Source organism: Microcaecilia unicolor, chromosome 7 (assembly GCF_901765095.1).
Source record: "Microcaecilia unicolor chromosome 7, aMicUni1.1, whole genome shotgun sequence".
Lineage (NCBI taxonomy): Eukaryota > Metazoa > Chordata > Amphibia > Gymnophiona > Siphonopidae > Microcaecilia > Microcaecilia unicolor.
Window position 1 is genome coordinate 275,985,182 of NC_044037.1, and position 21,546 is coordinate 276,006,727.

Genomic DNA, 21,546 nt, shown 5'->3' on the forward strand with positions numbered 1-21,546 from the left:
TACAAATGTAACAAATAATAATTATTATTATTATTGCACTTTATTACTAGGATGCTAAAGCTGAGATGCAGCAAGGTCATTTATTTATTTGGAGTTGTTTGACCTGCCTGTAATTTTTTTTACTTTAAAACTGTTGGGGGTCCTTTTACTAAGGTGAACTGAAAAATGGCCTGAGGTAGTGTAGGCGCGGGTTTTGCGGCACATGCAGAATCATTTTTCAGCGCGCCTGTAAAAAAAGCCTTTTTAAAAATTTTTTGCTGAAAATGGACGTGCGGCAAAATCAAAATTGCTGCATGTCTATTTTGGGTCTGAGACCTTACCGCCAGCCATTGACCTAGCAGTAAAGTCCCAAGTGGTAACCGGGCAGTAATGACCTACGCGCACCAAATGCCACTTGGCGCGCAGAAAATAAAATTACTTTTCGGCGTGCATATTGGATGCAAGCCAAAAATAAAATTACTGCAAGAGCCAAGCGATAGCTATGTGGTAACTCCATTTTGGTGCAGGTTGGGCACACGTAAACGCTTACATGGCTTGGTGAGGTATTAACAAAATCTGTCAGATATCAGCAAAACTCATTAATGACTTTCAGAAATACTGAACTTCCAATAAGAAAAACTTTATTTGGATGTTAGAAGTGTTAGATAATGCATATTTCTAGTCTCCACCAATTACTTATAAGGTAATAAGATAAGAATAAGAATATGTAAGAAAAGGGGGAATTAAATACTATATATGCTGAAGTACATTAACCTGCACTGCAAGATTTAAAGACGTGCTCAGAACATAAAGACCATATATTTAACTTTAAAAGGTTTATTTACAATACAGGTAATGTAATAATGTTACCAGAGAGAGGCAGTTTTTAAGAATCTTTCACAAGTGAAATGTGCTTTTCAAGATATCAAGTCTGAATTATAAATTATGCTGGATAATGGTAACTCACTTTGATAGAGGCTGCTGGGTGGAGTGATGGAGATCCTTGGTGAAATAGAAGTCTTTTGTTGCAGAATTGTAGTTGGATCCTGGAGAAAGTCATCAGGGTGTGTGTGAAGTCCAGCAGAAAGGCAGGAGGCAGATCCCCAGAGAGAGAGAGAGAGCTGGGCATTTTCCAGGCTTTTTATATTTTCTTGCTGGACCCTAGGCTGAAGTCAGGTGGGGTGTCTGGGAACTGGCTTCATCTGGTTTTGAGATGGGGCATGGTAACTGGTCACATGTTTAATGACATCATAAGACTTTCTGTCCGGACATCTGCTGTGATATACACATCCATAAGGCATCTGACAGGATTCTTTGTCTCTGAGAGTAGGTGGGCTTCTTTTGTCAGATTAGATAGCTAGATGGGCTTTTCAGTCTGAGACATTGTCCGAGAATAGGTGGCGTTTCACTGTCTTTGGTTAACTGTAGTCTCTGTGATTGCTGTAAATTTTCAGTACACAGGAGCAGGAGAATGACAGACCAAGGGAAGAGCAGATGCAGGAAGGTAAGGGGGCGGGGGAGGCAGAGGGTGGCAGCAGCATGAGTGTGGGGGGGATGGTGGTGGCCCCACCCCGGGCCCGGCTCTGTCTCTCTGCGGCCCTGCTGCTGTCAAACATTTTGCCCCCTTAATTGGCTGAGACACCATGAGTGAGCGAGCAGCACTTATCTAAAGTAAGTTGAGGTCTGCAGCCGCTTTTGACACAGTTGATTCAAGGAGGCATCAGATCAAAGTGAGGCACGGAGGTTCATGAGTTTCTGGTTCCCTACTGCTACTGGGGAAGGGTTTTCTTTCTGGTTGTTACTTTTTTTTTTATTGTTTTGTTTTGTTTTTTAAAGCTAAGTAGTGCCTTTAAATCTGCAGCATTTCAAAACAAAGGGTGGCTGGCTGTAACCAAGTTCTTTGTCAACGTGAGTAATTAAACTCCATGAGAGAGACTTTAATGGGGAGTTCTATACATGGTGCTCAAACATGAGTGCTGGAAAAGAATGGCACTAAACGCTATTCTATAAGGGCCACGTACCCTTTAGAGCAGTATTTCCCCAAGTCCGGTCCTGGAGTACCCCTTGCCAGTCAGGTTTTCAGGATATCCACAATGAATATGCATGAAAGAGATTTGCATATAATGGAGGCAGTGCATGCAAAGCAAGCTCATGCATATTCGTTGTGGATATCCTGAAAACCTGATTGGCAAGGGGTACTCCAGGAGTGGACTTGGGAAACACTGGGGTCCGCTGAAAAAATGGCCTGTTCCGTTGCAGACGCATGTATTGGAATGCTCGCGCAGGTCCATTTTTCAGCGCACCTGCAAAAAAGGCCCCTTTTTGGGGTCAAAAATGGACGTGCAGCAAAATGAAAATTGGTGTGTGTCCATTTTGGTCCTGAGACCTTACCGCACCCATTCATTTAGTGATAAGGTCTCACTCGTTAACCAGGCGGTAATCATCAGCGCGTATAATGCTGATTACCGCCAGGTTAGCGCCGCACACGCACACGCATAAAAAATGAAATTACCACCCGGGCCATGCGGTAGCCAGGCAGTAGTTGCAAATTGGCGTACGTTGGGTGTGCGTAGGCGCATATGCAGCTTAGTAAAAGGCCCCCCCCCCCCCCCCCCGCTTTGTAGAATAGCTTTTAGTGCTGGTTTCCATGCCCAACTCGGGGTGCCAAATATAGAAACCGGGGGTAACTGTTTTAACAATGGAACATTCTTAACATAGTAACATAGTAGATGACGGCAGAAAAAGACCTGCATGGTCCATCCAGTCTGCCCAACAAGACAAACTCATATGTGTATACCTTACCTTGATTTGTGCCTGCCTTATTCAGGGCACAGACCGTACAAGTCTGCCCAGCAGTACTTCCCGCCCGTCCGCTATCCTCGCCTCCCAACCACCAACCCCTCTTCCCCCCACCTGCTCCGCCACCCATTTCCGGCTAAGCTTCTGAAATTATTATTATAATTTTTCAGCTATTTGCTGGTTTGCTTAATGATGGAGGAATCTGTATCAAAGTTTGTTTGAATTTTGTAATTGAGCATAATACACATGTTAAGCACAAGTATTGCAGAAACAGAGAAGTAGCTGCAGTGGGCTTTGATCCTGGTGACCTAGGTTTGATTCCCATTGCAGCTCCTTGTGACCTTGGGCAACTCACTTAACCCTCCATTGCCCCAGGTACAAAAATTTAGATTGTGAGGTCTTTAGGGACAGAAAAAGTACCTGCATATAATGTGTACAGCGTTGGTAGAGCATTGCGTATGTCTGGTAGCACCAGGGCCGTGCCGATGCGGTAAGCGAGGTAAGCACCGCAGGAGGGCGCCCACCTCTGGAGGGCGCCGCCGCAGTGCTTACCCTCGCCCCGCACCGCCGAGGCCTTTAAATCTTTTACTTGCAGTCGCAGCAGCGTCTGTGAAAACGGAGCGCTGCCGACGTCTCCCTTCCCTTGCACTCGTTGGTTCCCTCAGTGTCCTGCCTTCTTCTGACGTCAGAAGAAGGCGGACACTGAGGAAACCAAGAGCGCGAAGGGAAGGGAGACGTCGGCAGCGCTCCGCTTTCACAGATGCTGCTGCGACTGCAAGTAAAAGATTTAAAGGCCCCCAGGGCGCGCAGCGATCATCTTCACGGGGGGGGGGGGCGCGCGCGCGCCAACTGTTCTTCTGCGGGAGGGGGGGGGGGTGGCATAGACCCTTGGCACGGGCCTGGGTAGCACTATAGAAATGATTATAATTAGTAGTAGCCCACTTGCGGTCAGCTTCCATAGAAGAAATTTGCAAGGCTGCAACGTGGTCTTCAGTCCACATATTCACATCTCATTTCTGCCTTGAGCAGGATACTTGATGCGATAGACGGTTTGGGCAGACAGTGTTGCAGAATCTCTTTGGGGTCTAGAATCCAATACCACCCCCCTAGGCCTGTTTTATTCTGGACTCTCACTCAATTCGTTTATAGTTTCAGGTTAATCTGATTACTGTCCTCGCCGTTGCAAGTTCCATTTGATCAATCTTTGTTGTTTTGGTGAGCCTGGATGTTAGGGATACCCCACTTGTGAGAAATGTGGCCTGCTTGTCCTTGGAGAAAGCAAAAATATTTACCTGTAGTATTTTTACAAACCCACTTGCCTCCTTTTGAGATTGTCTCCTCTTCGTTTATTTCTTAGGACTTATTTCTTAGGACTTATTTACCACCTTTTTGAAGGAATTAATTCAAGGTGCTGTTCAGTAAGAATAACTAAACATGAGCAATAGACAATTCCTCTATGTGGTCCTACCACATGAACTACTACTACTACTACTACTTATCATTTCTATAGTGCTACAAGGCATACGCAGCACTGTACACCATACATAAAAAGACAGTCCCTGCTCAAAGAGCTTACAATCTAGTTAAGACAGGTAAACAGACAGAACAATAAGGGTAAGGGAATAAAGAGGTGAGGATAAAAGGACAGGGCCTTGTCACCCTTGTCACCTCTTGTTTAGACTACTGCAATCTGCTTCTTGCTGGCCTCCCACTTAGTCACCTCTCCCCTCTCCAGTCGGTTCAAAACTCTGCTGCCCGTCTCGTCTTCCACCAGGGTCGCTTTACTCATACTACCCCTCTCCTCAAGACCCTTCACTGGCTCCCTATCCGTTTTCGCATCCTGTTCAAACTTCTTCTACTAACCTATAAATGTATTCACTCTGCTGCTCCCCAGTATCTCTCCACACTCGTCCTTCCCTACACCCCTTCCCGTGCACTCCGCTCCATGGATAAATCCTTCTTATCTGTTCCCTTCTCCACTACTGCCAACTCCAGACTTCGCACCTTCTGTCTCGCTGCACCCTACGCCTGGAATAAACTTCCTGAGCCCCTACGTCTTGCCCCATCCTTGGCCACCTTTAAATCTAGACTGAAAGCCCACCTCTTTAACATTGCTTTTGACTCGTAACCACTTGTAACCACTCGCCTCCACCTACCCTCCTCTCTTCCTTCCCGTTCACATTAATTGATTTGATTTGCTTACTTTATTTATTTTTTGTCTATTAGATTGTAAGCTCTTTGAGCAGGGACTGTCTTTCCTCTATGTTTGTGCAGCGCTGCGTACGCCTTGTAGCGCTATAGAAATGCTAAATAGTAGTAGTAGTAGGTTAGGAGTCAAAAGTAGTGGTAAAGAGGTGGGCTTTAAGTTTGGACTTGAAAACGGCCAAAGACGGGGCTAAACGTACAGGCTCGGGTAGTTCCAGACATGAGGTGCAGCAAGATAAAAGGAACGGAGTCTGGAATTAGCAGTAGAGGAGACAGGGACAGATAAGAGAGATTTATCTACAGAACGGAGTACCCGAGGGGGGGCGTAGGGAGAGACAAGAGTGGAGAGGTACTGGGGAGCGGCAGAGTGAATGCACTTACAGGTCAATAAGAGAAGTTTGAATTGAATGCGGAAACGGATAGGGACATTGCCAAATGAACATTACCCTATCCATAGGAGCCGACTCTGTGGGTGCTGTGGGTGCTTGAGCACCCCCAATATTGAGAAAATTCCTTGTATTTGTCCAGGGAGGGGTTATTTCCACTGGGCTTAGCACCCCCAATAATTTTGAAAAGTTGGCTCCTATGACCCTATCACAACCTCACCTTGTATTTGTATACACCGGAGTGTGCAACTGCTCTCCGGCACTATGTAAGCCACATTGAACCTACAAAGAGGTGGGACAATGTGGGTTACAAATGTAACAAATAATAATAGTAATAAAACTTAGGTGTACTTTAGAGAATACACCTAGGCATAATTCTTTTCCGTGTGGACTTTTCAGGCGCCATAAATAGAATCTAACCCTAATTGGCTAGTTAGCCAATTTATTTGAGCGCACATCTTGGATCGACGCCATACAGAGAATCTGGGGGTTAATGTATAATGCACTAGTTATATGTTGAGCATCTGTTTATTTCTTATCCTTCTTTTTTTAAATTTAGTTCAATCAATTTTTATTAGTTTTAAGCATATACAGTTACAACCAACCATATTTGTACAAGATAAACAGGACACATTAGGCTGTTAACAGTAAGCGCTAATGTGCCTGAAAGTGAAAATAACAGACAATAAATAGAAATAATGGTTGTTTATGTACCAGCTGGTAAAAGAAATATAATACTACATATTATAGTGATCACCTGACATGATAAGCATTTGATAAAATAATACCATTTAATAGGGCAAGCAACTATACTCGGGGCTTAATTTGTAGACAAAAAAGAAGAGGAATTGGGGCCAGGGTCAGATGTGGGGTTCAGGGTCAGAAGACAATTGTGGGGTGGGTCGAGAGCTGGAAGTGAACTTACTCTATACACACACACAAACACACTATACCTGATAATGGATTTTGAATTTGGATTTAGATCAGTTATAGCAAGTGCTAGCAAGGGCTTAGGCTTGAAGGGCTCTCCCCTTAGAGCAAAGGTGTGTGTATGTGGTGGTGGGGTGATAGGAAACTGAAATGTATATACCCAGTACTTGGAAAACTCATATTTAATAAAAATCATTTGCAACAATAATATCACCAACAGTAGTACAAATTTGCAACACTACGAACAGAATTTTGGACTAATCAATATTTTCCTCAACAGCTAAAATGGCAGATGACGTTTAATGTGAGCAAGTGCAAGGTGATGCATATGGGAAAAAAGAACCCGAATTATAGCTACGTCATGCAAGGTTTTACGTTAGGAGTTACGGACCAAGAAAGGGATCTGGGTGTCGTCGTTGATAAAACACTGAAACCTTCTGCTCAGTGTGCTGCTGCGGCTAGGAAAGCGAATAGAATGTTGGGTATTATTAGGAAAGGTATGGAAAACAGGTGTGAGGATGTTATAATGCCGTTGTATCACTTCATGTGTTCAATTCTGGTCGCCGCATCTCAAGAAAGATATAGTAGAATTGGAAAAGGTGCAGTGAAGGGCGACTGAAATGATAGCGGGGATGGGACGACTTCCCTATGAAGAAAGACTAAGGAGGCTAGGGCTTTTCAGCTTGGAGAAGAGACGGTTGAGGGGAGACATGATAAAGGTATATAAAATAATGAGTGGAGTGGAACAGGTGGATGTGAAGCGTCTGTTCACGCTTTCCAAAAATACTAGGACTAGGGGGCATGCGATGAAACTACAGTGTAGTAAATGCTGGGCAGAGGAAGGAGCCAGCCATGGTACTTCGGGCAGGCGGAAGGGAGGGGGGCAGCAGTGGCGATGATGATTCTGCCCTGGGCCCGGTGGCAACCCTGCCCCAAGCCCGGCTCTGTCTCTCGGCGGCCCTGCAAAGTGTGATGACTTGAAGCACAGTGTTGCTGCTGTGTTCAAAAGAAGCTGAGAATATGCCAGGTAAGGAGCAGGGAGAGATATAGGAAAGCCATTGCTGAAAATCTGGCCCTCAGTCTCCCATGGTGACCTCATGGGGACTGGGGAATTCCATGGGATGGGCTGGATTTTGAAAGCCATTGCCAACACTCTGGACCTCAGTCTCCCCGCGGTGACTCCATAGACACTGGGGAATTCCATGGGCAGGCCTGGATTTTGTTCCTCTTCCCACAACCTCAGAATCACAAGAGATGAGGGCACTGACTATAATGTTATAGCAACTAATAGTACAGCTCAGATCACTAAAGGTGTCAGAATTTCTAGGAAAATCTGCATGTTAAATGATTTTATTTTTGGAAGTGTCTGCTGAAACTTGAACACTGTTAGCAGCCTGCATTGCAAAATATGTACCTGTTGAAATGTTAATATTATCTCCACTCATCGTTCTTATCAAAAACAAAAACTTGTTAAATATTTTGGGGTTCTTTCACAAAGCTGCGGTAAGAATTGACCTTAGCACAACCTTATGCAAATCTTTTCATTTTTACCATAGCCTTTAAAAAAAAAGACTTTTTTCCTATTATCTTCATTTATGACCGTGTGCTAATGTTAGCATTAGCATGTGATCACTCCCCCTTTTTTCATGCAGATATATATTGAGTACTTTTTGCTCACAACTCACAAATGCAATTTGCCTTAACACTCATGACACTGTAATATTTACAGAGTGAGTCATATCAAAATAGGTTAATATATCATATTATTTTAATTCATTCTATGATTTTGTAAATGGTATTATTAATGTGTATATGATTGTACATAATGGTTCATGGAAGTTTATTTTAGTTATTTTATTTTATTTTAAACACTTTGGGTTATCACTGACAAGATTTTGATCCTCATACATTTGTTTTTAATATTGTATTTTATATCTTATTATTTTTATGTTTTTGCATTTTAATTGTTTATTACTTTATGATATGGATGTTAATTTTTGTGAAATGTGTATTTATAATTATCTTTGTGTTTTTATGTCAGACCCCTGAGGCAGGCGCTTGTGCGCCGAAACACGGCCCATGTCGGGTCTTTTTCACAATAAAGGACTGCCATTGTCTCTTGAAGGCCCAGTTTTACTTTTTCTTGTTTACATTTTAAAATATTACCATGAGAGCACTTACTGCCACCTATTTAGGAAGCAGTAAGGTTCTTGTGTTAACCAAGTAATAAGTGGTTCCCAAACCTATCCCTGGGGCACCACAGTCAGTCAGCTTTTCAGGATATCCACAATGAATATTCATGAGATAGATTTGCATGAGGAGGAGGCAGTGCATGCAAATCTCTCTCATAAATATTCATTGTAGATATTCTGAGAAGCTGACTGGCTGGGGTGCCTCTAGGACCATGTTTGGGACCCACTGCACTAACCCGTTATCATGTTAGATGTGCTAACGGATTAGTGCAAGAACGCCAGCTCTCTGCCCCTGACATGCACCTTCAAAAAAATTATTACAGTGCAATTAGCACATATACATGCCTAAACTAATGTGGAATGGTTTAGTACAGTGGTCAGCAAACCGCGGCTCGCGAGCCACATGCAGCTCTTTAGCCCCTTGAGTGTGGCTCTTCCCGCGAGTCCGCTCCCCGCCACTGTCCGGCGCTCACAGTCAGTCCATAGGCGCCCGCCCTCAGCTCCCCGACAGCCCTCCGTCCTTTTTCCGTTCCTGCCGGTGGCCGCCCAGCGTTTAAACTTCTTTATTTTAAGTTGCAGCGACGGGCCGACGGCTCACCTCCTCCAGCCTTTCACTTCCCGCTCAATGCCCCGCCTTCCTGATGAGGTATTTCCTGTTTCCGCGAGGGCGGGCGGGAGTCACTGAGCGGGAAAGGAAAAGCTGGAGCCTGGAAGTGAGCCGCCGGTCGCTGCGACTTAAAATAAAAAGGTAAGGTTTAAACCCTGGGTGGCCACGGCCGGCAGGAATGGAGAGAGGAGGGCTGGGTAGCAGTGCACCTCAAACTCATGCTGCGTGGGGTGGGGGTGGAGTTATACAGTTTCCTTGAATGGTTGGTTTTAATGGTTAATTCTATTAAAAGTAGTGAATGGCAGATACTGTTTGCACAAGTTCCTTGCACTTTGAAATAGCCAAGACAACTGAGTGAGTTCAGTCCTACTGCACAATGCTGGCCAGGACTGAGTTTTTAGCAAAGGCCAGCTTAGGAGTACCCTAATTAAGTTAATAACAATGTACCTACCTATATAGTTTAAGTTTAAAAAATTTGGCTCTCAAAAGAAATTTCAATCGTTGTACTGTTGATATTTGGCTCTGTTGACTAATGAGTTTGCCGACCACTGGTTTAGTACATCCAACGTTAGGATATTTTTGCTGCTTTAAGTGTGCATTAGCGCTTAGTGCAGTTTAGTAAAAGGACTCCTAAGTGAGAAATATTTTGTTGCTTTTTTCATTTCAGGTGAGCCAGGTCAGAAAGGAGAACCAGGACTTAAGGGAGACCAAGGAACAAAAGGCGAGAATGGGATGAAAGGTAAGCTGGTGAGCTGTACCCAGGCAGTCTCTTGCAGGTTGCTGTTTATTTTAAAGATCTTCTGCAGATAGCTCATTTTTATACTCACGTCAGTAAAATATTATTAGTATCATAGATCAGTGATTCCCAAACTGGATTGTGCGAGTTCTATTCAACGGTTCTGCAAGCGAGAAAGTCAGCAGCATGCCTTCAGCTGCCGACACCAGCACTCCTGCACGTGCTCAGTTTAACAGCATGAACTGAGCATGTGCGGGAGTGCCAGCATCAGTGGCAGAAGCATGCTGCTGACTCCCTCGATGCTCAGGCAGCACGGGCACGGTCCTCTTCGGCTAAACTAAATCAGAGGTAGGCTCCTCCAAAGCAGCATGAGGTAGTCGGGCGGAGGGGGAAGATGCTGAATTGAGGGTGCAGCGGGGGGGGGGGGGGGGAGAGGGGAAGGGGAGCAGAAGCTGGATGGGATTCAGGGAGGTTCCTTAGGTTATGAAAAAAATCTTTTAGGGGTTCCGTCATTGTAAAATGTTTGGGAATCACTGTCATAGGTTACATAGGACATAGCAGATTTACACAGCACTTTCCAGAGACACATTTGGTAAAAACAGACAAGATGCACAACCTAAAACAATGTGATGCAATGGAGGGCACTGACTGACTGAGTATCATCAAATGTGAAGCTGAAGCTGTAAATATTTAAGAACACTGGTTGTGGATATTGTTACTGATTGGTTTATTGTTGTTTAGTACAATAAGGCACCGAACAGGGATGGCTAACGTGGCCCATGGGCCAAATTTGGTCCACCTGGCCTTTGGATATAGCCCACATAAAAGTTTTTGCAATTTTTTTTTTTTTTTACCTACAGTAGATAGTCAGCATTAGAACTATTTGGTGAATATGAAGTCACGACGCTAGAAGACATTCACACTTTTTGATGAGTATAAATCATGGTATTGGAGGCTAAAATATTCACGTGGCCCACACACACAGATTTCTGATCACGTGGATCATTGTTGAAAACACTTCAATGCCTCTGGCATGGAATGTGTACCCCAGTCGGCTTCAAAAACAAATACCCCCCTCCCCCCATTATTTAAAGACTACAGTCAGCACTGACTTCAAACACTGGCCATGGCATTTATACCTGGATATTCAGTACCAGTTATTTGGCTACTGCCAATATTCAGTGGCAAACCTAGCTTGGTTGCCCCTGGGGTGGAGCAACCTCTCCTCCAGGCGCATCCCCCCTCCCCCCGCCCTTCCTCCTCCAAGCAAGGGGATGCAGCGAGCAGTTGCTTGGCTGTCAGCCTTGCCGGTCTCCTGCCCCCTCTGATCTCAACTTCCTGTTCCGGGGCAGGAGGACCAGCAGAGGCAACAGCCACGCAACTGCTCACTGTACCCTGTTACTGCCTGCACCCAGGGCGGACCACACCCAGCACCCTGCTCTTGGTACACCACTGCCAATATTCATTGTCAACACCCAGATAACTACAGTATTTCCTGATCTACATTATCTGGATAGTTATCCATGTACCTGTGTTGAATATGTGCAATAGCCAGATAACTTCTGACTCCACCCCCAGACTGCCTCAACACTTTCTGGATAGTGCCAGGGTGGTCACTACAGATTTTCAGAAGTATTATCCAGATAATGCCACTGAAAATCAATGGCTAGCCCTGGTGAGTAGCACTTATTTTGATGGGGGCGTTGAATATTGACCCTGTAATTTCTAAAGGCTTGACTCTATTACCACTGATAAACAATACCCGGGCAAGATCAGGGTTAAAAATGGGTTAATTATTTGCTCTTCCAGTTGTAAAACACGGCGTTTTGCCAAGTTATCCGTTCCAATATCACTCGCAAAAAAGAACCAATCCCTGCAGCATACCACTAGTACAGCTCTTATCCTCAGAGGAAGCAGGTTGTGATCCAGTCAGTTACATTACGATCCATACCTAGGGGTTGTTTTGCCCCTCCCCCCAGCTGCGTGTGCATGTTCTACATTTGCTGTTCATATTTTGATTTTGCCGCACATCCATTTTTTGGGAAAAATTTTAAAAAGGCCTTTTTTACAGTCACGCTGAAAAATGGATTGGCACGTGCTCAAAACCCGCGTCTACACTACCACAAGCCATTTTTCAGCACACTTTAGTAAAAGGATCCCTCTGTATGTTTAAGGTTTGCATATCATATGTGCTTCTTGTTTTTTGGGAGGTAGTCATTTTTTCTCCAGATATGGAGTTTTTTTAAACTCCTTTTTTCTAGGAACACTTAGAAACCAACGATAAGATTTTCCTTCCACTTCTGAGTGAGTTCTTCTCACAGGAATATTCTTTTGTCTGGGGAGCTATGAGGTTTCTTTTCTTTCATATATGGGATATGCTAAATATTCATTGTGCAAAATGATTTCTAAGGGATCCAGTAAATATTCATACAAAAATGACTTTTTCTCAACCACAAATAATTCTTCAGCAAAATCTTTTTCACTTTTGCCTTTTACCCAATTTGGTGACCTCAGCAGTGCTCATTGCACAAGATGTATATATGGCAATGTATTTAGCACCAACTTCTTCATCGGCACACCCGATTATTAAAGTTTTAGATTTTTTACCAAAAGTTTTAATTTTTTACCAAAAGTTTTCATATAAATATTTTCACTACTTATCTTTTGATACCAGACCCAGGGGTTCTGTTGCCCGACATGCATGTTTCGCTCTAGTATTAGCTGTATCAAGGACATTCCCCTCAAGTCTCCCTTAGTGCCAGCTCTGCTCTTACTTATCGGGACCAAACCCTTTTTCAAAGCACGAAACATGCATGTCGGGCACCAGAACCCCTGGGTCTGATATCAAAAGATAAGTAGTGAAAATATTTATATGAAAAATTTTGCCAGCCTCCCCTCCCCTTACTTACTACTGCCCTGGTGGTCTAGTGACCTCTTCCGCCTTTGGGGCAGGAAAGAGCCCCCTCTTTCCTGCCCGGAGCGCTGCCCTACATGCATCCTTCCTGTTCGTGATCTCGGCGCCGATTCAAAATGGCCGCCGAGAGTTGAAGTGACCTTGCGAGACTTCAACTCTCGGCGGCCATTTTGAATCGGCGCCAAGATCAAGAACAGGAAGGCTGCATGACAGCGCTCCGGGCAGGAAAGAGGGGGCTCTTTCCTGCCCCAAAGGCGGAAGAGGTCACTAGACCACCAGGGCAGTAGTAGGGGAGGGGTGTGATGGGGAGGGGGAGTGATGGGGTGTGTGACAGGGGAAGGGGAAAATGTGACAGGGGGCGGAGCGAGGGTGTGAAAGGGGGCGGGGCATGTGGCCTCCTTTTGGTGGGATAAAATATGGTAACCCTAATCAGACTGAACAATTCACTTCCTGCTGGTGCAGTTGCTGAGCACCTTTTTAGCTGTGGTGGATTGATGACTCACAAGTGCAATCGCATAATCTGGACTGAGAACTGTGGGCCCCTTTTACCAAGCTGCAGCAAAAGGGGGCCTTCGCTGGCGTCAGTGTGTGTTTTTCACGAGCACCAAGGCCCCCTTTTACCATATAAAGTAAAGCACTTGCCGGGTGGCCATTTTTGGGAGAACCCTTACTGCCACCTTTTTTGTAGCGCTGGATATGACGGCGTGCTAAGGGCGGGAAATACCACTCGGCTGCTGCGGTAGCCCAGCGGTACTTCCTGTTTAGCAAGCGGTAAACCTGCGTTGGGCTTACCGCTGCTTAGTAATAGGGGCCCTGTGTTCTTGATGTCAACACTTGCGTGTATTCTCTTCTTGTTTGATTGTATTTTCCTTATTGTGTATTGGAGTTCTTTTATTTGATTTTATAGTTTTAATTGTAAACCGCTTTGACTTGTATTACAATTAAGACAACATATTAAGTGTAAATAAATGATAAACAACAGCCATTTTCAAAATATACTTTTACTAAAAGCAAAGTGGATTGAATTATAGAGCAATAAAGTTGTTGGGATAAAACATTAACAATAGTTACAATCATCGTTTTTGTGGTACTTTTACTTTTTACTCAAAAAGTAGTATATTAGGCAATAACTTTTTTTACTTTCACTTAGTACATTTTTTAATGTGTTCTTCACTGTACTTTTACTTAAGTATTAAAATGTAAATGTAGTTTTAATTTTAGTTAAGTACTTTGACCTTGAACAACACTGGCTATGGCACCCCAGTTATAGACTGAAAAAAATCAGAAGTGTATATTAGTACAGTGTGATTTCAGTTTATCCACGGTTTTTACTTTTGTTAATAGGAGAACAAGGAGAAAAAGGTGACGTGGGACTGAAAGGAGATACTGGCCCAGCAGGAGCTGTTGGGGCTCCTGGAGTTCCTGGCGAAAAAGGAGATCCAGGTTTGTGATTAATGAATTAATAGGGTCTGATATTTAAAGAGGCCACATACTACATAAAGAGGACCTTTTACTAAGCTGTGGTAAGCACTAATGCTTGCTTACCATGGGACATGCTCATGCATCCTGTAGTAATTTTTACATGTTCCCGTGCTGCCCACATGCTGAAATACAGATTTTATTTTTTAGTGCTGGGTGCGGGCCAGAGGGTAGAAAGTAGGCGTGTTCTATGCTAATCAGTTAGCGCCAGGGGTGGGAGGGGACCAGAGCCTGAGATTGGGGGCACATTTTGAGTGCCACCCCGCCGCCCCCCCACCACGCCTCGCCTCGCCTCCCCCACTCCGCCTCGCCTCCCCTCACAAACAAATACCTTTGCTAGCGGGGGTCCCCAACCCCCGCCAGCTGAAGCCTTCTTCAGCGCCGATCTCCTGCGCAGCCACATTCGCTGCCCTGCTCTTCTTTCTTCTTGCTCCTCCTGTGCACGCTGACGCTCCTTCTCAGTTTCACGTAAAGGAGTGTCAGCATGCACAGGAGGAGCAAGAAGAAAAAAGAGCAGGGCAGCGAACGTAGCTGCGCCAAGACCGGTGCTGAAGAAGGCTTCGGCTGGTAGGGGTAGGGGACCCCCGCTAGCCAAACCAGGGGCCCGGATGAAATTTGCGGGGGCCCATGCCCCCGTGCCCCCCCCCCGTACCTACGCCTCTGGTTAGCTCATCTACATTATCACATACTGTTTAGCGCAGGATTAGTACATGAGCCCTTCCACCTATAAAACAGGTGTTGGTAAGTGCTCATAATCTAATCTTTGTTAATGGCTGTGTTCTAATGGCCAAAATACCTAACAGATTCTCTGCTAACTGTACTAGATAATCTAAATGGCTGTAAAGCAGATATTCAGTTGCACATGAGGGAAAAGTCTCAACTGCTATGGCTATATTTGCACATGAAAGTTCATTGTATAGCACATAGAAAAAGTCATCATAGACTTGAAAAACCCTCTAGTATATACTCAAAAATATTTTTTAATTTTTTTAAATCAATCTGTGTGTAGGTCTAATTAGACTTGAAACTCTGTGATCATATCAAAATAATATCAGAAAATTGACGATAACAAAAATAACATCACTTAGCTTATCACGAATCATGGAATGATGTCGTTCTAATAAGGCGGTGGATCCAAAAAAATATATATTATGAATGCATTGGTTCCTACGGTCCCGTTTCGTAAATCTTCATCAGGGAACCCGCTAATTCATGGAACCCCGCACCTAAATCGCTGTCAATCAATCAGAACGAAAGAAGGTATAACTAAACAAGGACAAATCCATTGAAACAAATAGTGAGATCAAAGTTATCAAAATCCCTTAAAAGCAACATCATGTCGTTTTACCTATATTTGCAATGCAATTCCCACGAAACTCGTGTCTTCTGGAAAGAATTGTTGGCGTCCTCACCTGACTTCAGTATGAAATTAAAGAAAACTTTACCCAATCAATGACTGGAGCGTCATATGACGCAAAGATCACTTAGACCAATCATAGACTGCCACGTCAGTAATCACTTTAAATTTAAAGGGCCATAGACTGACCTCTGCTGTCACAATCCAACACTGAAACAACATTCTCTTTCAAAGAAAAAACATTCTCATTCAAAGAAAAAGTATAAAGAATAAAGAAAAAGTGTAAAGAAAAAGTATAAAGAAAAAGTATAATCTCAATCTGATGTATTTATAGGAATGCTCCCCATTGTATGGTTAAATTCAAACCGCTGGGTTCCAAAGTCTGTAATCTGTGGATCCATCTTTGTTCTGCCTGAAGTAACAGTTTGCTTCGATCTCCACCTCTGATGTGTGCCACCACATGATCTATCACTGTGCATTGAAAATGTTCGAAATTGTGCTTGAACTCTTTGCAGTGAGAGACTAAAGGGGCTCCACATTTTAAAGAATTAATACAGGACTTATGTTCACTCAATCTCGTTTTTAAACTTCTGTCTGTCTTGCCGATATATAATTTTTCACACGGACATTTGAGAAAATAAATCACGTGATCGGTCTTGCATGTAGTCAAATGTCTGAATTTATATATTTTACCGTCTATTGGATTGCAGAAACTGTCATTTTCAATCATAATATTACAGAAAGAACAGGATCCACATTTGGTGTGAGAACCAGTAACGGTGTTTTTTCTGACCACAATATCTGCTGGACATAAAAGTTCCCTTAAATTGCGTTCTCTTGAAAAAGCTATCTGTAATTCAGAATTGTTGAATAAAGGATGTTGTTGTACAATATCCCAATTTTTTCTAATTAAATTAGCCACCTCTTCCCCACCCTTCTGATATTTACAACAAAAGTGTGTTTGCGATTTTTATCTTCAATGCCTGATCTGTTGTTATTAGAAAGTAATAAAGATCTGTTGTTGAATTTCGCTCTTGTGTATGATTTCTTAAGTACATGCACTGGATAGCCTCTTTGATGTAATGAATGGGCTAATGCTTTTGCCTGTTGTTTGAAAAGACTATCATCTGAACAAATTCTTTTGTATCTCAAAAACTTTTTCTTTATTCTTTATACTTTTTCTTTGAATGAGAATGTTTTTTCTTTGAAAGAGAATGTTGTTTCAGTGTTGGATTGTGACAGCAGAGGTCAGTCTATGGCCCTTTAAATTTAAAGTGATTACTGACGTGGCAGTCTATGATTGGTCTAAGTGATCTTTGCGTCATATGACGCTCCAGTCATTGATGGGGTAAAGTTTTCTTTAATTTCATACTGAAGTCAGGTGAGGACGCCAACAATTCTTTCCAGAAGACACGAGTTTCGTGGGAATTGCATTGCAAATATAGGTAAAACGACATGATGTTGCTTTTAAGGGATTTTGATAACTTTGATCTCACTATTTGTTTCAATGGATTTGTCCTTGTTTAGTTATACCTTCTTTCGTTCTGATTGATTGACAGCGATTTAGGTGCGGGGTTCCATGAATTAGCGGGTTCCCTGATGAAGATTTACGAAACGGGACCGTAGGAACCAATGCATTCATAATATATATTTTTTTGGATCCACCGCCTTATTAGAACGACATCATTCCATGATTCGTGATAAGCTAAGTGATGTTATTTTTGTTATCGTCAATTTTCTGATATTATTTTGATATGATCACAGAGTTTCAAGTCTAATTAGACCTACACACAGATTGATTTAAAAAAATTAAAAAATATTTTTGAGTATATACTAGAGGGTTTTTCAAGTCTATGATGACTTTTTCTATGTGCTATACAATGAACTTTCATGTGCAAATATAGCCATAGCAGTTGAGACTTTTCCCTCATGTGTTCTAATGGCAACAGTAGCATATGGCCAGTAATTGAGAAAATAGGCCTTAGTATGTGGAAAAGACCTGCATAAGGGCTCGCTAAACCACTTTTGACCACAGCTTTGTAAAAGGACCCCAAGAGGGGCATAATCGAAAGGGGCGCCCAAGTTTTCCTGAGGACGTCCTCGCAGAACACCCCGGCAAAGGGCCGGGGAAACCCGTATTATCGAAACAAGATGGGCGTCCATCTTTCGTTTCGATAATACGGTCGGGGACACCCAAATCTTGAAATTTAGGTCGCCCTTAGACTTGGTCGTTTCTGATTTTCAGCGATAATGGAAACTAAGGACGCCCATCTCAGAAACAATCAAATGCAAGCCCTTTGGTTGTGGGAGGAGCCAGCATTCGTAGTGCATTGGTCCCCCTGACATGCCAGGACACCAACCGGGCACCCTAGGGGGCACTGCAGTGGACTTCAGAAAAAGCTCCCAGGTGCATAGCTCCCTTACCTTGTGTGCTGAGTCCCTCAAAACCCACTCCCCACAACTATACACCACTACCATAACCCTTTTGGGTGAAGGGGGCACCTAGGTGTGGGTACAGTGGGTTTCTGGTGGGTTTTGAAGGGCTTACATTTACCACCACAAGTGTAACAGGTAGGGGGGGATGGACCTGGGTCCGCCTGCCTGAAGTGCACTGCACCCACTAAAACTGCTCCAGGGACCTGCATACTGCTGTCATGGAGCTGGGTATGATATTTAAGGCTGGCATAGAGGCTGGCAAAAAATATTTTTAAAAATTTTTTTGAGGGTGGGAGGGGGTTAGTGACCACTGGGGGAGTAAGGGGAGGTCATCCCCGATTCCCTCCGGTGGTCATCTGGTCAGTTCATGCACCTTTTTGTGGCTTGGTCGTAAGAAAGAAAGGACCAAGTGAACTCGACCAAGTGTTCATCAGGGATACCCTTTTTTTTCCATTATGGGTCGAGGACGCCCATGTGTTAGGCACGCACAAGTCCCGCCTTTGCTACGCCTCCGACGTGCCCCCGTGAACTTTGGTCAACCCCACGATGGAAAGCAGTTGGGGACGCCCAAAATCTGCTTTCCATTATACCGATTTGGGCGACCCTGTGAGAAGGATGCCCATCTTGCAATTTGTGTCAAAAGATGGGCGTCCTTCTCCTGTCGAAAATAAGCCTGCAAGTATTCTATAAGTTATGCAAGTGTGAGTGCCATCCACACTCCAGCCAAAATTTGTCTACATGTATGCCCCACCTGTCAAATGCATGCCATGTAAGATACCACATATATGCCGGTATTCTAATCATTGGAGCCCAAAGAATGGGAATGGCCACAAAACAGGTGAACCAGGATGAAGTACCAAAAACCTTTATTAAAAATAGAAAACACACACAACTTCGATGGAGCCTGGACCCAACACAGACCATGTTTCGGAGGCAAAGTCTTCTTCAGGGGGCCTGTTATGAATGATGGAGGGTGGAGTGGCCTAGTGGTTAGGGTGGTGGACTTTGGTCCTGGGGAACTGAGTTCGATTCCCAGCACAGGCAGCTCCTTGTGACTCTGGGCAAGTCACTTAACCCTCCATTGCCCACCACATTGAGCCTGCCATGAGTGGGAAAGTGCGGGGTACAAATGTAACAAAAAATAAATAAATGATCCAAAACAGAAAAGGAATCAAATCCAATTAATATCAGTACATGGAGTTCCAAATAATGGAGGACCCCTGAGGAAGACTTTGTCACTGAAACACAGCCTGTGTTGTGTCCAGGCTCCATCAAAGTTCTGTGTTCTCCATTTTGAATAAAGAGTTTGGTACTTGTTTTGTGCTTATTCCCACCCTTTGGCTCATGGACGTAAACTGGTTCTTTTTGTTTGCACGGCATTCTAATCATTTAAAGAATTACCCCATATGGTTTTAAAAATTGAACACAAATATTTATCTGTGATATAACATTCAAAAAAAGTAATCTCTTGTAGGTGTTAAAGGCAATCCAGGAGAGACAGGAGAAAAGGGTAAGCTCTAAATTTCAGCTCTGATATTGTTCACATACACCTTTACCACCAAAGTTGGCTAAGATACTATTGATATCCAACTCCCATCACATTAACTGAAACAAAGAGTAAAATTAAGAAGAAGATCAACAACTACCATGTGGAGGACCTGAGCTTAATTCGTGACTGAGAGCTCTGTTTCCTGGGACAGCTGGGGCCGAGGTAGGAATGTTTTTAAAGTATGATGAATAGATCTAGGACAGGAGTGGCCTAGTGGTTAGGGTGGTGGACTTTGGTCCTGGGGAACTGGGTTCGATTCCCAGCTTCTTGTGACTCTGGGCAAGTCACTTAACCCTCCATTGCCCCATGTAAGCCGCATTGAGCCTGCCATGAGTGGGAAAGCACCAGGTACAAATGTAACAAAAATAAAATAGATACTATTGGAGATTCTACATGGAATGTTGCTACTATTGGAGATTCTACATGGAATGTTGCTATTCCACTAGCAACATTCCATGTAGAAGCCTGCACGGCCACATTGGTGATCTGCAAGGGCTGACTTCTACATGGAATGTTGGAATAGCAACATTCCATGTAGAATCTCAAATAGTAGCAACAGTGGAGGAGTGGCCTAGTGGTTAGGGTGGTGGACTTTGGTCCTGAGGAACTGAGTGTGATTCCCACTTCAGGCACAGGCAGCTCCTTGTGACTCTGGGCAAGTCACTTAACCCTCCATTGCCCCATGTAAGCTGCATTGAGCCTGCCATGAGTGGGAAAGTGCGGGGTACAAATGTAACAAGAACAAAAAAAAAAAAAAAACACTGGAGCTCACAGAGGACTGGATTCACTTAGGCAGAATGCTGGAGCTGACAGAGGAGTTTTTCAGAGTTCTGAAACACCAGCATAAGGCAGAGCAGAATGGATCCTAACTGCCAACTGAATTTCCTTTTTATAAAAAAAAAAAGCCTTTGTTAGAAAAAAAATCCTTCCAAATTCTTCCTGCTTCCTCTCATCCTAGGTGCCTGCTACTGCAGAAAACAATTATTGAGTTAATTTTATATTTAAATCTCTTTATTAATTTCAAATTTAAACAAAGATACATCTCTTTGAATTGATACATCCATTTCAAACATCCAAATGAAACACATAAAAATCATTATTACAATAATATTAGCCTTGAGAAATGGAATTATAGTCCACTAATAAGGATGGGAGATTCAAGATGGTTTATAAGCCAAAGGAAGTTAGCATAACAATAAGTAGGTTAAAGGAGTACTAGCAGCGGTTCCTAAATATTCTCGGGATTCAACGTTTGGATTGAAGTCTGGTTCTTCTTCTTATCAAGGAAGGACCGCAATTGTTCAGGTTCAAAGAATATATATTTTTCCTCCTTGAATATTAACATGCATTTACACGGAAATCGTAGCTGGAAAACCGCCCCAGTAGCAAGAGATTCCTGTTTCATGTCCAGGAATTTCTTTCGCCTCTGTTGCATCCATCTTGCAATATCTGGGAATATAGAGACCTTGCTTCCTTTAAAATCCGGATGAATGTTTTTAAAGTAAAGTCTCATTAAAGATTCTTTATCTTGTAAGAAAACAAATGTTACTATCAAGGTTGCTCTAGTCTCTGTATTATCCATTGATTGCTCCAATAGATTAGTTAAGTCTAGCTTCTCAGGTGAATTAACTTTAGAAATATCCTGTTGTGGGGAAGTTTTTATTTCCAGGTAATGAATTTTTTGTAATGGGGGTAAAGATTGCTCTGGGTATTTAAATACCTCTTTCAAGAATTTTGCAAACATATCCTTGGGAGTGACAAATTTAGACTTCGGAAAATTTAGCAATCTTACATTCAGGTTTCTTGATTGATTTTCAAGGTTCTCTAGTTTCCTATGAATTAATATTCGGTCCCCTGAAGTTAAGGCTTGATGTTGAGAAATTTTTCCTATTTGCCCTTCCAAGTCAGTTTGTTTTCTCAACAGCCCTTCAGTTTGACTTTTTAAAGAGTTTATCTGCGTTGCATTATTCAGGGAGA

At 43.2% G+C, this 21,546-nt stretch overlaps 1 protein-coding gene across 3 annotated transcripts in view; it reads left to right on the forward strand.

Annotated features, from left to right (window-relative positions):
• MARCO (macrophage receptor with collagenous structure) overlaps positions 1-21,546 on the forward strand; it is a 67,931-nt gene that overhangs the window by 22,935 nt on the left and 23,450 nt on the right. For all 3 annotated transcript variants that reach the window (XM_030210610.1, XM_030210611.1, XM_030210609.1), the window contains 3 exons: positions 9,766-9,837; positions 14,093-14,191; positions 19,495-19,530. In XM_030210610.1, coding sequence (XP_030066470.1) covers positions 9,766-9,837; positions 14,093-14,191; positions 19,495-19,530 — 207 coding nt within the window. The remainder of the gene's footprint in view (positions 1-9,765; positions 9,838-14,092; positions 14,192-19,494; positions 19,531-21,546) is intronic.